Source organism: Patagioenas fasciata, chromosome 1, assembly GCF_037038585.1.
Source record: "Patagioenas fasciata isolate bPatFas1 chromosome 1, bPatFas1.hap1, whole genome shotgun sequence".
NCBI classification, from domain to species: Eukaryota; Metazoa; Chordata; class Aves; order Columbiformes; family Columbidae; genus Patagioenas; species Patagioenas fasciata.
The window spans coordinates 175,343,054-175,357,730 of NC_092520.1; the positions used below are offsets into that span (position 1 = coordinate 175,343,054).

At 39.1% G+C, this 14,677-nt stretch overlaps 1 protein-coding gene across 12 annotated transcripts in view; it reads right to left on the reverse strand.

The window, feature by feature from the left end:
* TNRC6B (trinucleotide repeat containing adaptor 6B) overlaps window positions 1–14,677 on the reverse strand; it is a 145,712-nt gene that overhangs the window by 23,627 nt on the left and 107,408 nt on the right. For 9 of the 12 annotated variants that reach the window (XM_071801634.1, XM_071801625.1, XM_071801630.1 and 6 more), the window contains 10 exons: window positions 14,080–14,154; window positions 12,645–12,690; window positions 8,811–8,959; window positions 7,458–7,628; window positions 5,049–5,174; window positions 3,876–4,007; window positions 3,258–3,353; window positions 2,837–3,011; window positions 2,342–2,476; window positions 1,962–2,138 (listed from right to left, as the gene is read on the reverse strand). In XM_071801634.1, coding sequence (XP_071657735.1) covers window positions 1,962–2,138; window positions 2,342–2,476; window positions 2,837–3,011; window positions 3,258–3,353; window positions 3,876–4,007; window positions 5,049–5,174; window positions 7,458–7,628; window positions 8,811–8,959; window positions 12,645–12,690; window positions 14,080–14,154 — 1,282 coding nt within the window. The remainder of the gene's footprint in view (window positions 1–1,961; window positions 2,139–2,341; window positions 2,477–2,836; window positions 3,012–3,257; window positions 3,354–3,875; window positions 4,008–5,048; window positions 5,175–7,457; window positions 7,629–8,810; window positions 8,960–12,644; window positions 12,691–14,079; window positions 14,155–14,677) is intronic. The other 3 variants (XM_071801640.1, XM_065835380.2, XM_065835419.2) reach the window with 2 other exon arrangements.

Here is a 14,677-nt window from a genome sequence, read left to right on the forward strand (position 1 = left end):
ATAAGGTGGATCGTGGTTTCAGCTAACTTTTCCTCCTCAAGGAAGCCAATAAGTTAGAGAGGCTATGAGACAATTTAAGTGGGTGGTTGTTATGGGAAAGCAACACTTGTCCCATAGTCTGTGGACTTCGTAAGAGAGGGCTAGCAATACAGCAATAATTGCATAAAAGCCACATGCCAAAACCTGTGATGTATTACATGACGTCTGCAGTCACAGTCATGGGCTACTCGTTTACACAATAAATTAGGAGTGGTATTGATGATCCCAGTGAGAGTTTATGGTCAGGATTTGTGAACTCCAGCAAACCTCTCAAAGTGGTGAGGTGCTCAGCAACAGCACAAATCTTACTTATCATCGACAGTGGGACTGCAGGTATCACTATGGAAGCTCTGTGATATTACAAGAGGCAAAGAATAGCTATTCAGCTTCTAATTTCTGTACCAGCCTTCTGGTTCCAAGAATCTTGGCAGTGGCTGCTTCTAAATGTGGGAACGTGGCAGAGCCGATCCTCACATTCCCCTCCTAACAGTCCAAGCAATTCTGTGTCCTTCAGTATTATATAGGGGAATGGTGACTAAAGAAACACGTTTGGCATCAATGAGTCTACAAAAGAGGTTCTGAAAAAAAATTAAATTGTGGGGTTCTGGCATTATGAACAGTAACTCCAGCTCAAGAAGCTTAATACCTAACAACCAGGCTGACAGAAATGTAACGCAAATACACCTCTACAGAGAGCAGTCAGTAGTATGAAATATTGTGAGTCTGCACCCGTTCTTGAGATAACAAATTCTCTAACTACGGTAGCTCATCAGAAAACATTTTCTTGCCAGAATTAAGACACTGAGATGTTCCCAAATAAACTGCTTTTTGTAGGTTTCTTGCAGTTGTATCTGTCACACAGATCCCAAGGCTTTCTGATGCAAGGTCTATGCTACTGGTTTAGCCAAGAGAGGTACCCGCACCTTTACTTTTTTGTGCTTTAGGGGATGCACAGCAGAGTATCTGCAGTTCGGAATGTTTTCCTAGAATGCAAGAGTCTTCGAGGAGGAGAAAAATCACAGTATCCACTACTTGCTGAACAGCAGTGGTGATTAATCCATGCAACGTCAAGGACACCACTCGGTTTAATGAATGCTTTATACAGAAAATTATGTGCGTGTTCAAATACAAATGTATTTTCCCTAGGTACTCTAGTCTTCTAGCAGAAAAATAAAAATCTGCAGTGAAAGTATCTACAAGGTTTAAGGAATGCGCTACTGCCTTTAATGCAAAAGGCAAGAAACTTCCACTCAAGCCACAAGACTGGTGAGCAGTACTGAAACACAGCAACACTCTTTCCAGCCTTTATGCGCCATGAGCAAAGGTGAACTGCAAGAGCATTTTTGTCAAAACTGCAACACACACACTGTATACATATTGTACCAATACTGCTGCTAGAAGAAACTTTGCAGTCCTAAGAGGACAACTGCCAGAATAGAAGTTCACGTTAGGTAAAATACAAGAGGTCAAGGCAAGAAAATCCTGCTCCCACCATTACAAAAAACAGGCTTTCACATCTTATGCTTTCCAATTCCATGTTATCCATCCGAATCTTTCCATCCCTTGTAAGCCTAACACCATGCAAATAAGGAACCAATACAAGAGGAAGGAGCTGGTATTGTGTTTTCTATGGACAAGTGTTCTCATGAAAATGTCTGTACGTGTAAAGTCACAAAACTACAGGAGTTCACCTAACAAAAGCTAACTACTAGTCAGGAAATTCAGCAGTTAGTTCATATTTAGCCCAGAATTTCTTACTGGAAATTCAACATTTATGTTCTAATTTAATGTGGAAAAAATAAAAGAAACAGATAGGTCAAACAAATATTTTCCTTGTCGTGGTTATTTTAAAAGTATGATGAGGAAAGGTCCCAGCAAATCTAATCTAAAGCCAGGACACAACCCTTGCCCCTGTGCAGTACCTGGAGGCCAGCTGGCATTGCTGGATTTGCTTCCAATCTTGTTCGTTGGTGGAGATTTGGCAGGTAACCAACTATCACCAGCAGGGCCTGCATGGCCACCTAGTGGGTCGCCCTGTATTATGTCAAATTGGTTGTAGGGCGATCCTCCGCGAGCCTTTCCAGGGGGTACTATTGCACCTGAAGCATTAGAAAAGACACATTTACAATCGGGAAAGGTTGGGATCTTTATGAGCATGGTATACCAAAACAAAAAATATTTAAGATGCATACTGGTGAGGTAAGACATCCACTAACTTCAAGCATAGTTTCACCTAAGCTATTTCACCTCTGGCAAGATGATACCGCAAGGGCATTCCCAAAACAGCCAGTCCCCTTCTCACCATTTTTGTGCATATTGGCATCTTGTGAAGCCACAGAGGGCAGCCCTTCCATCATAGTCCACTGCTTAAAGCGGGATTCTGTTCCAGCCTCTTTCCCTCCCACCATGCCATAATCCATGCCACTTGAGCCAAAGCCTGTGAAACAAACAAACAAAACTCCATTGTCATTCGCTCTTTTTGGTTTAATTATCTTCATACAGGGAGTCATTGTGATCATAAAAAAAGAAATAAAAAAAATAACAGTAGCAACTGAAAAGTTCAAGAGGCAACTTTCAAGTAAGCTTGTTAGGTCACTATGCCTCCAGGATATGCTTTGTTATTAGGTTTGTCTTCTTCCCATGTAATGAAAAATACTGCAATTTGATCAAGACTTGACACTTGTCGTAACCTTCACTCTAGTGTTTATATACGAGTTATTCATTTCTGGACCCAGATATAACTGGTTATATGGAAACTGTAGGCAACGCACCAAATCTTTATCCACAGAGCACTTACTTGAACCGTATCCAGGTATTTGCCCTTTGGTCTGTAAATCTGAGAGACCCACATTCAAAGGATTGGGTACCATACTGTCTAAATGTGGCTTAGGCCCAACAGGGTGGGAAGGTGAATGCTTCATGCCAGGCTGCCTCTGCTGCTGCTGCTGGAGGGCACTCACCATACGAGCAATCTGCAAATGGGAGAAAAAAAAATGGGGATGATCTATCCTACATTGTAACACAGAATTCCAGTAAACATCAAGAAGCAGTGACTTGAAAGAGATCCAAAGGACCTTGTTCACTGAAAAGTGCAATCTGAAGAGATTGCAAACTGAAGAGAGCCAATGACATTACCAAAGCCAGCGCTGTCTTTACTGCAGACTGTGTTTTCCCAACACGCACTATACTTCACATGACTGACAAAAACAGTGCCACACCTGTTGCTCCTGCTGTTGTCGCACAGCTTGAGATAGCTTCCTCTGGCTCTGTAACAGTTGCTGCTGCTGTTGCTGCTGAAGGAGGAGCTGACATGCCTGCGAGATAAGTGGGGGTGGGAAGAGTGAAAATACAGAGCTCATCAAGTGAAATATAATTGCCAGGTGCTAGTCACTAGCAAATGATTTGCTCAGAACTTGGGTAAACATTTCACACACTACAATAAAATGACAATTAATGCATTAGAAGACTGCTATATCCTTCATTTATTTCTAATTTAACACCATGCAACAGTATTACTAGTACTTGCTTTATTACCGTCACTGTGACTACAAGTCCAAAGAAAACTTCATTAAAAAATCAACAAGCAATTGTTTTCAGTGCAAAAACATTGTTCGGAATCATTACTAACTCACTGCAACAGTTACAATAAATATACAGGCTTATTTATCTGCTGCCTTCTAACAGGGCTGTATCTTCCTGTGCAACAATAGGGAATACTTGTACAAAAATCACACAAGATCAGTAGAACAAAACAGAATTAGAAAAAACATAAAAAGAAAACTCTTTTAGCAGATGATATGTAAACAGTCTGTTACACAAGATTACTAGCTACTTACTAATTGAAACTGGGGAATCTGTGGAAGCTGGCTCAGCATGGCAATCTGTTGTGGAGAAAGCTGGGGGCCCATATTGAAAAGACCAGGATTCAAGCCACTGTTGGGAAATTGTTTGAGCATGGAGGCCGAAACCTGCAAAGAAACCAGTTACATATCCTCAAGAAATGCACTGCTATGAGAAAGGATTATGAAGTACAAGTATTTCTATAAAGGAATTATGCAAATTTTAAATGGTGTTCCAGGAAAGACATTACAGATTTATTAACACATCACATTTAAACGTGCACAATCTATGACTTAAGCAGAGTGAATACCTCACTTGATTGACAATATACAGTATTACACGTGCAGATGCAGACACACACACAAAGGTTCCTCCCACAATCAGTCTGGTTGCTAGAGACTGCACTAAACTAAAATGCTGATGTATATGCAGGTAACCAGTAATCACAGTACTGCATTATCACATTAAAAATGTACTGCTTGACAAGGCAAAAGAAAAGCATTCAGGCAGTCACTGGAGCAAAGAAACAGTGCCTTACAGAAAGAGTTAATCTCTTTGTGTGCTGAATAAGCCATAGTAAAAGACAGGAGTAGGTGGAGAAGAATCCCCCCGTTTCTCCCTGCATTATGTGAGAGTTACACAAGGAGACTTCAACAGAATCTCCAGAAGTCTTCACCAAGCCCAAAGCAAAAGGTAAATCTGTGCATTTGGAGACCCTGATATCTTACAGCTCTACAATATAAATGCAATTGTGTAGCCCTTCATCAGGCCTCTCTTTCAGGGGATACAGGAAGCACAGGACAAGACTACTTAGGAAAAAAAAAAAGGTACAACCTGTCACACTTCAGAAAGACTTCCAGCTTTCACTTTTTTGTTCGTACAGTACTTTGGCAAAAGCCCTGCACAGGACTCCTGAATCCACTTTGAGGTTTAAAAATACTGACAGCGAGCATTTACCATCAACTGCTTTAGAAAAAGAAAGAAGGCTAATCCTTCTCCACTGAGTTTTAGGCACTTTCAACTACGAATTTCAATTTTTTTAATCTTATCTAAGTTTTTTATCTTAACATCAAGTCAAGACTAAGATAGATGTATAAGCAACTGCAATGATGTGTTCTGAAGGCTTAGCTCTACTTTCTACAAGAAACCAGTTACTAAAAATTCCTTACCTGGGGAGAAAGAAATTGGGGAGGCACTTGCGCCCGGATATTGGGGGAAGGATTTAGTGGCTGCACTGGTGTGTGCATGCCCCTCGATTGTGCTGTGCTGTTTCCAAACAAACCATGATTGCCACCCTATAAAATTAAAGCAGTAGTGAGAAGATGAATCTTTCAGGACAACGGATTTCTACACTATTAACTACATATCAACAACGAGGCAAGTACCGACGTAAACAGAGTATCTTTAGAATTTACTGAGATGTTTGCCCAAAATCAGTAATATTCTACCTGGGGTAAACTGCTGTACTAAGTTTTTGAGATGCATGCTCTTTCTCCTCTACATTGAAGAGTCATGTTTATCCACTTATTTCAAAGCACATGTAAAAGCTAATTGTTTTATATCTTGCACTTTACATGGTGGGAAATGGAAAGCTGGTGTACAAACAACATGTTCAAAAAACCCCATTCGACTGGCTCAAAAGTATGGCAAGACCATGTCAACAAGAATTTTGGGCCATGATTTTGGAGAATTCAGGTACTTTTTCTGAGTAGGTTTTTGAGCTATCACTCATAAGCCTATTACTTCCTTTGCAGGTCTTTCACTAGCTGAAATTACAATTCAAAAATTTTAATAAAAATTTTCCTTCTGATGTAAAAACTTCAGCATTCTGGATTGGGATATAGTCTTTTGCCTTTTTTTTCAAGTGAGGGCGGTGTTTTTTTTTCTTTTTTTTAAACTGCCCAGTCATTTATTTTCTAATGCAAGAATACCTGCTGTTTCTTTTGAGTTTTTTTTTTAAATGAGAAGTATTCACTGTTTTGTAAGCAACTCCTGTAATAATAAATCCTAGTGCATGAAAAAGGCCAAAGAAAATTCACTATTTTGTTTCACTGTTTCAGTCTCTGAGCAGACTGTCTTTATCTCTAGCATCTTTAAAAAAAAGCCACCAAAAAATGTTATGTGCAGTCTCCTACACTAACTGTTGCATGCTGTTGCTTCTAAATGCTGCAGCTCATACTCCAAAAGGTCTTTGTGTGCCATGATTCTGTCCTTTCATTTTCAAGATCCTCAGAACCTCCCACCTTCTACTGTGTTATCAGGCTACGATTCTCAGACACCTGGGGTTCTGTAAAGTACATTTTCCATCCCTCAGCCACGTTCTTCCTCTCCATGCCAGCACTGCTGTACCAAACATAAATTCATTCTACTTCCAAACTGAGACTATGCAGGCCTTCTCCAAAATCTTTCCTTCCCTTATATACAGGTTTTCATAAACTTTGCCTCCCTTCTACCATAATACTGTGCATCCTTCACTATCCCTTTGTTAAAACAGAAGTCCCATGTTGTTTCCATACTGGCAACATTATGGATTGCCCCATTCACCTGCATCACATTTCACCTCCTTAATGTATCTTCTCTTTCAGAGGCAACTCAACATGTCATATTGAGTATGGAGAAGGAGAAACAGAACAAAAAAACCAAAACAAAACAAAAAAAAAAAAAACCAAAAAAACAAACAAACAAAAAGTCATCTTTATGCTGGAAAGAACTGTCTGCGGTCAACTACACTTTCAAATTTTTGAGAGGCTTGAAGCTGCAGCTACACTTGCAGCCCTCCCTAAACCTCAACAGAGTTCTGCACACTGAATCCAGGAACATGCCTGCAAATTTTGGACTTACTCTGATATTCAGCACTGATTGTGTCACATGGAAACAGAAAGACAACACAAAGAAACACCATCATGTTAGGCATGTGACTACATAAGCTAGTCCAGTTGCAACACTTAAGATCTATTCTTCCATTTCTTAGTATTCCTGCAACATTTTCTTCTGGCATAATGCAAAACATAATAGCTAGAAATTCTTCCAAACTGCCGAGTCAACCACTTCATTTCTTCCCTACCACTCCCCCATATACAGAACAAAAATATTGCTACTCAAGAGCTTTTAAAAGCTGCTAAATCAATCCTTTCTTTGGGCTGCAGGGAAGGAAGAAAAGAACAGGCAGAGTGCAAAAGGACTGCCATTTTTTAAAAGGCACATTTCTACACAGGTCATTGGGTGGAGTCTGGAAAAAAAAAATCAGTGTCAGGAGGTGGTGGGGCAAATGACAGCCTCTAACTGGGTTTTAAAACAGCGAGTAGAACAAAGTTGTCACTAACTTAATGACTTCTGAAAAGCACATCTATCTGCTGCTGCAGTGTGATTCAGGAAGTAAGAGGCCAACAAAACCACATGGAATACATTTTAATGACAGGAACCAAAGCAGATTGATTCTCAATGGCCTGATATAGCTGAAATTTCCATTAACAATATTAATTTATTTAGTATGAAAATAAATGCAAGCAACCAACTAACCAGGATTAAGCCCAGGTTGCAGCCTTATAACAATGCATCTTATAAGGTGGCCTGCTTACTTGTCTAGCAGCGAAGTTTTGGGGACTGAGCCCTGAGCCGATTGCCCCAAGGCCGACGTTGGATAGTGTGGAACCAGAGGGAGACAGCTTGTAGCTGGGAGAAGGGGAGAAGGGAGAGCAGGGAGCCTCATCCCCAAGGCACCCATCTTGATTGGAGAAAGGCAAAGTCAGCTGAAGCAGCAGTTAAGCCAACAGCAGGAGGTGGTTAGTGAAGCAACAGAATGCAAGAGGAGAAAAAGAGGGACAGTGAGTGACTGGGAAGAAGCAAAGTTAATTTGTAATTAGCAATCACAAGGACAAAACTTTTGACTCAAATGATCACTTGACAATTAAGATTTTGGTCCAAGGCAATAATCGATAAATTCCTAAAGGTTGCTTTTAAAAAGCCACATTTTGAACTCTCATTAGGTTTGTTTCTGACAGTGGCTATTACTGCTATAGAAAGAAATCTTGAATGAATTCCCTAAGTTAGCACACACCTATGAACATAATTTGTTAGGAATGCATTAGCTCTGCTAATGGTTTTTATTAATTAGGCCACCAGAGGGAGTTGACAAAACTGTTTTTTGGCCTGTTATACCCCAACGGAGGAGGTAAAAATGCACTGACAGTTAACACGCCTTCGGAATTTTTAACCCAAATTTCTTTTCCATTCTACATGTGATAAATTTAAACTGTATTAAAAAAAAAATCCTCAAGCATTCTGAAACTACTGGACACTCTCCAACTCATAACGTGAAGCAATTAATGTTTGATAGTAACAGTGGAAGCTTCTATTTAAAATAGGCAAGAATATGAAAGAAATGCTATCATAACATACAACAGATGTCACAGAGAAACAGATGTCATACAGAAGCTTACAGTACACGGACATACAGCATAAGGGGTTGCGGAATTTAGAAAGAGTGTTTCCAATAAACGACAGACATGAAAGCAGAAAAAATCTGAAACACTGTGATTACTTATGTTTACTTAGATCTAAACCAAATTTTACAGTAAATGATTGTAGTCAGTAGCCAAACAAATCACTGTGATGAAACCCATAATGAATTTCATTGCTATCAGTACTTCACCCTTCCAAAAAAACAAAGGAATTTCTTTCTGTCCATATTGAGAGCAGTCTGTTCTAGAAAAAAAGCCTCATTTCTCCCCAGATAATTCAGTGTGTTTATGCACATCTGACACCTCTGTTTTATATACACATTCATTCCACAAATGTAACGCCCCCACATCTTTTATTATTGAGTTTATCCAAGGTTACTGAATTTTTAGCCCTTCCAGAGAAGTAGGGTGAAAACTGGGACCTTGAACATAGAAGGCTGATAATAATTTATCTAAAGATACTTCTCTCACCTTCTCAAAATAAGGCCCACTATCTGTGGTTCCCATGTCTTTGGAATTAGGTGGACGGAACCCAGATCGATCCTTTCTCATCATGTCATTAAAATCCCCGAGATTCATGGCTCGTTTATCTACCTCAAACTTCTTATCTGGGAGACCACCTTTAAAAAAAAAAGAAAGAAGATGAAATTAGTGGCAATAATCTCTATCCGGTTTCACAACAGCAGGTTGACAGCAAAAGAAAGAATCTTTAAGATCAGATCTGTCTTACAATTTAGCATAGCTACAGTTGCTATTAAGAGTGTTGAAAAATTACAGTGGGAAGTTTCATTTTTAATACTGAAGAAGCCAATTTAGTTTAGAGAGTTTAATGTGAAGAATCTTTTACAATTTACGTACAGATATAAACATACGCATTTCTACAGCAACCTAGTTCAATTAATGATATTCATTTTATACATAATTCTCAATGTCTTCCAAAACTCACTGTTAATTATCGGTAGTCAGATCTATAGACACCCCGCTATTTAAAGGCTAAATAGAATATACGGAGAAGTTAATAGATTTGGCTATGAGAAAGAATTTATCAAACTGCAAAACCATGTGCATAATTTGATCACAACTCTCCTCCAGTCATGTGAACTTCATGCTTGAACACCACAGATCATCTGTAACTCCATCAGTCTGTATGCAATGACTATACAACTAGTAACAGAGACGCTTTTCAAACATCCCCTACAGTCTCCTGCCATTGCTGCGTAATCTGGTAGAACATGAGGAAGAGATGTTAATAACAGAGGATCAAACTATAACATAGTGGACATCATTTTTCTCTAAAGCTATCATCACCCAAGTGCTGACTGAAGGAAATTTTCTACCTTACATACTGAACTGCTGCCAAGGAACATTTTTTTTTTTTTTGGTCATATTTGGCATCTGTGAAGTAGCAGATGCATATTGTTATGTTGAAGTAGACTGAAAACATCTTCATTTTAAAACATGGACAACATGACTGAAGTGAGCTTTACGGGAGTTTTTAGTTTTAAATAATTTCATTTACTAGCACAGATGGCCTAAGAACAGTTTAAAAAAAACTGTCCCCATAGTTAGCCAGTATCTGTGACTCTTCCAAAAGAAGCTGGTGATAGATATCCTGACCTACAACCAACAAAACACTAGGTCTGTCGAACACAGCTGACAGCTAATCACTCCAATATCTTCAAAACACTTATCTGTTCCTCAAAAAAGCTTCTCAAAACCCCTGCATCTTTTGTTAATGTCCAATCACAAACTATTAATATTCATAGGTATGTTATTGCCAAAAACCTATGAAATCAAGCACTAACTACATGTGTTTTACTTGCTGGCACAGCTTTCAAATTCGATCTGGCCTGATCTTCTCAGATGCCTTCAATGTGATTTATCAGAAAAAGCACTTGACATATCTTGACATAGCCTCACCTACATATCTCAGCTTGTAACTGGAATCATTTATGTGGATGAGCTCATCCCTTTCTAACACATCCTAAAAAGCTAGAACTGGTTCTGCAAAAGCAGTCACACAAAATGTCACATGCATCCCAGTCCTGTCAATTCCTACATCTAAGCACTACACACAACGCCAGCAATTCACTACCAAAAGGCTTCTGTGCTTTAATTCTAGAAGGAAGCCCTGTCTGTTAGTTACTTGAAAAGAAACTGAAAGCAAGACTGAGTTGCATCACTATCTGAAATGAAACTGGGTCAGTGCCAACACAAGATGACTAAGCAGTAGCAACACCCTTTTGTTTCTTCAGTTATCCTGATGATCCAGTGAACTCCTTAAACATTATTGAAGGATGCCTTGTTAAACAACATGTAGAGCATTAAACAGCGCCTTTACAGGCTTCAAGCATAGATATGCATGCCACTTGGTGCTGAGGTGGCTGCTTAAACTTCAATATAAACAAGGCCTTGTTAAGAGAGATAATACAATTCATTTATTCCATTCATAGAAAATGCCAACATAACCTTGAAACCTGTCGTGTGAATATATCTTTTGCACTTACCAACAAGAGCTATAAATAATGCTGGTGGCTGAAGACTAGCTTTAGCTTACATAGTACAAGATAACTCTTAAAAACTGAAAACTTTGGAGTTTACCATCACTAGGCAAGAACACTTGTGCATCAATAAATATGAAGTACTAAATCCTCTACATGCAGAAAGGCAGAGCAGGTTAAAAGTCCACCTTAATGAAATGAGACATTCCATCAGTTCTTGGATTCTTCCCACTAACAGCTGTAGATGTACATGATGCTGGAAAGTGAGATTACCTAATGCTTAGCACAGTCAGTCACAGACCTGAACGCTGAAGTTCTCTGGCAGGTAGTATCTCAGAAATAAATAAATTCTACCCTTGATATTGGATACTGCCAACTTGTATCACAGAACCCACACTATTCTTACTTAGAGCAATGAATTTCGGAAAACACTTCAAAACCAACTGTACTTGACTTATAAACACCAGCTTTAGTTGATCCAGAGATCTCACAGACTGTGACCTGACACAGAACTACTTTTGCAGGTGGCTTTTCAGAGATACCACCACAGGATCATCAGTAATTCATTCAACTGACAGGGAACACAGAAGTCTGCCACAGTAAACTAAGAACCACCAGCAGCATAAGCAGTGACTCCAGTGAGTCACCTCTCCCTGCCAGTCCTCCCTTCTTAGCAAACCTCTTGTGTCCTTCCAGCAGCACACTGACATTCCTCACAGGTACAGAAAATACGATGACAATTTCTCTCCAGTACTATTGCTGGGTTTGTACAGTGGCAATGTCCTTTAAGTGGACTAGAAGATCTGCTTTCGTAGCCAGGGGTATGAGGTGATCTTCCTGCTTCTGTAGATTTTGAAGAATCAAAAACTGAACGGAAGTAGTCCCTTAGAACAGGAACAAAACCCTCTTCTCCTTTATAAGTACCAGACTATCCTGTACAAGTTTTTAGCCCTACTAAGCCTTCAAACACTTCATAACAAAATAAATAATCGGAACAATGAATTTGGATAATTTCTTTTTAATATATACCTTAGGAATCTTGTAGGGAAGCCATCTCAAATGGCAGATTTCAGAAAGCCATGGTATTTCTATTGCAATACCATGATAGTGAGTATTCAGAGACAATTTGGAGAAGAACAGAATGCAAAACTAAAACTGATTTCAAGATTAAAAAGGAGTTCACTGCTCAGTTTGCCCAAGAAGAAATTAATTGCAAATTCAAAGGTAATTAAATGGGATTAATCTAAGTGGTCAATTCCAACTCTCATTTAGGATAGTGTTTTCCACATAGCACATCCCACACAAGCTGTGTAGTATATGTGGTGAGGCTATCAAGAGTGAAAAATCTAGTTCTACTGAGCAGTAACTTGTAATAGCCTGAAGCAAGCAACTGAAGAAATCAATGACAGAAGATACTCTTTTCCTTCACATCACCTCCAGGGAGCTGTGGTAATTGGGATGTTCTACCGCCAAGAGCTAAAACAGTCCTCCTCTTCCACCAAATGAAAGCAGACCTTTACTATCTTAAAACAGTTAACAATGAATACATAGATCAAAACAGTCTTATAGAATGTTCCTTCCACAAGTTATAGCTCAGTTCTGTACAGGTATACATCCCGGTGTTGCATATCAGCATCAGCTGTGTAACTATCCAAAGCCTACATCAGATGCTATCACTCTATCCTTCTATTATGAAGAGTGCTAAAAGCAAGGATCAGACCCTTCCAAAGCACAGCATGTCATACACATTAAAATACTACGCGTGATCTCATACTTCAAATGCACTTAAATTAATTATACGCACCTACAGACAAGTCCATCTTACTGCCTGGAATGTCCTCAGTTTGACTCTGGGGAAAAAAAAAAAACAAACAAACAAATCAGTTCTAATGTCTATGAAATGCTGAGGAACGTTTCAGAAAGCAGCCCTTGATGGTTAAAGGTGGAATGACCGTAGGACATGCTTGTCCCAATTAAAGTTTTATTTGAATCTAAAATAAAATACAATGACTCTTGATATTACCCTGGACACATCTCACCTCAAGCCCCTAATGCTCTGTGTGGCAAGTTTACCCATGTGAAACCAGACACATGAATGCATGGGACAGACAGAGAAAGATGGACAGACAGCTGCTCTGTGAAATCAACCTCTGTCCTCATGTTCCAGTGGTCAAGAGATGAAACACTGAAAATAGTGGCCAAAACGATAGCTCAGCCTCATGACCTGTCAAGTCATCAAATCTTGATATGTGCTGCCAAGCTATTCTTTAGTTGGCAGACTAGAACAGGGTGTTCCCATAGCTTTCAGAAGCATCTGCAGTCCAGCAGACTGAATTTGAGCTTGGGGCTAACAGACATCACAAACTAATCCTAGACACGTCAGTGACAGTTCATGTAGCCCTGGGTTTCTCACAGAACCTCTGCATTACCATCTTTTGCTGGTCTGCATTACATACTACTCACTCTTCACAGTACAACAGTTGGCACAATATTCTGTGAAATGTTTTACAAATCAGCATGTCAGAAATTCTTAAAAAAATTTTATATATATATATATATATATATATATATATATATATATATATATATATATATATATGTAATGTTTTAAGGTACTTCGCTGCAGATATGTCTTTTCTCTCCATGACGGGCTGTTTATTTAATCCCTTTACCAACCAGTCTTTAAGTACTGATTAATAATGAGTCCTTTTTTATTAAAAGGACCCTGCTGCACAGCATTTAAAATAAAAATCACCAGGATAAAGACACAGGCTGTAAATCTCTTTTTCTGATATGTGACTTACATTCAGAATGAACAGCCTTGGACTAATCACAGATGACTGACACTACAGCCAGGAGCTGAAACCTCTACCCTGAGTTCTCTAAACAGCATGTTATGGGAGAAGAAAAAAAAAAGCCAACCAACAACCCACCACAAAAACAAAAACCTAAAAATCTCCAATCCTATTACTTGCAAGGTAATTGCAATCTCAGAACAGTTGTCACAAAAAGTAACTTCGAAGAGTCAAAGTAGATCTCTGGTTTTTCTGAGAAGCCATTCTGACTAACTAGGAAGTGATGAATACCTAGCTATTACAGGTATTATAATCAACATGCCAGCATAGAAAATGCAGGTAAATAAGTAGGTAGACACTGTGCAACAGCTGACCTTTTGACTTATCCAAAGCTTACTGCTTCTTTACAAAGCTGGATTTTATATTTAGAAAAAAAATACTTACTAGCAAGCCCATATTTGAAAACTGTTTGGATAAAGGGTTCATCCACGAATCACTATTTCCTCCTTTTAATGAGCACTGGAGAAAAAAAAAAAAAAAAAAAAAGATGACAAAAATATTTTTAAGCAGCTTCTTGATTTCCTAAATTCTGTTTTATCCTTCAGTTGCACAAGTGCCAAATGAAAAGCCTGGTATCAGGCTTCGGGTTCAAACTGGAATCCAAGAGGTTCCACTTAAATTTGAGAAGAAACTTATCCTCAGTAAGGGTATCAGAGCACTGGAACAGGCTGCCCAGGAGGGTTGTGGAGTCTCCTTCTCTGGAGACATTCATAACCCACCTGGACACATCCCTGTGTAACCTCATCTAGGTGTTCCTGCTCCGGTGGGGGGATTGGACTAGACGATCTTTTGAGGTCCCTTCCAATCCCTAACATGCTGTGATTCTGTGATCAGAGAAATTCAACTCCTGAATAAATCAGTTAAAGTTTTTGCATGGTTGGAAACATTTATCAAATACTTCTTTATTTTCTCTCTCAATATTGTTCATTGCCAGGTATACCGAACTGTATGAAAACTTGCTGTGTAGAATGTTTATCAAACC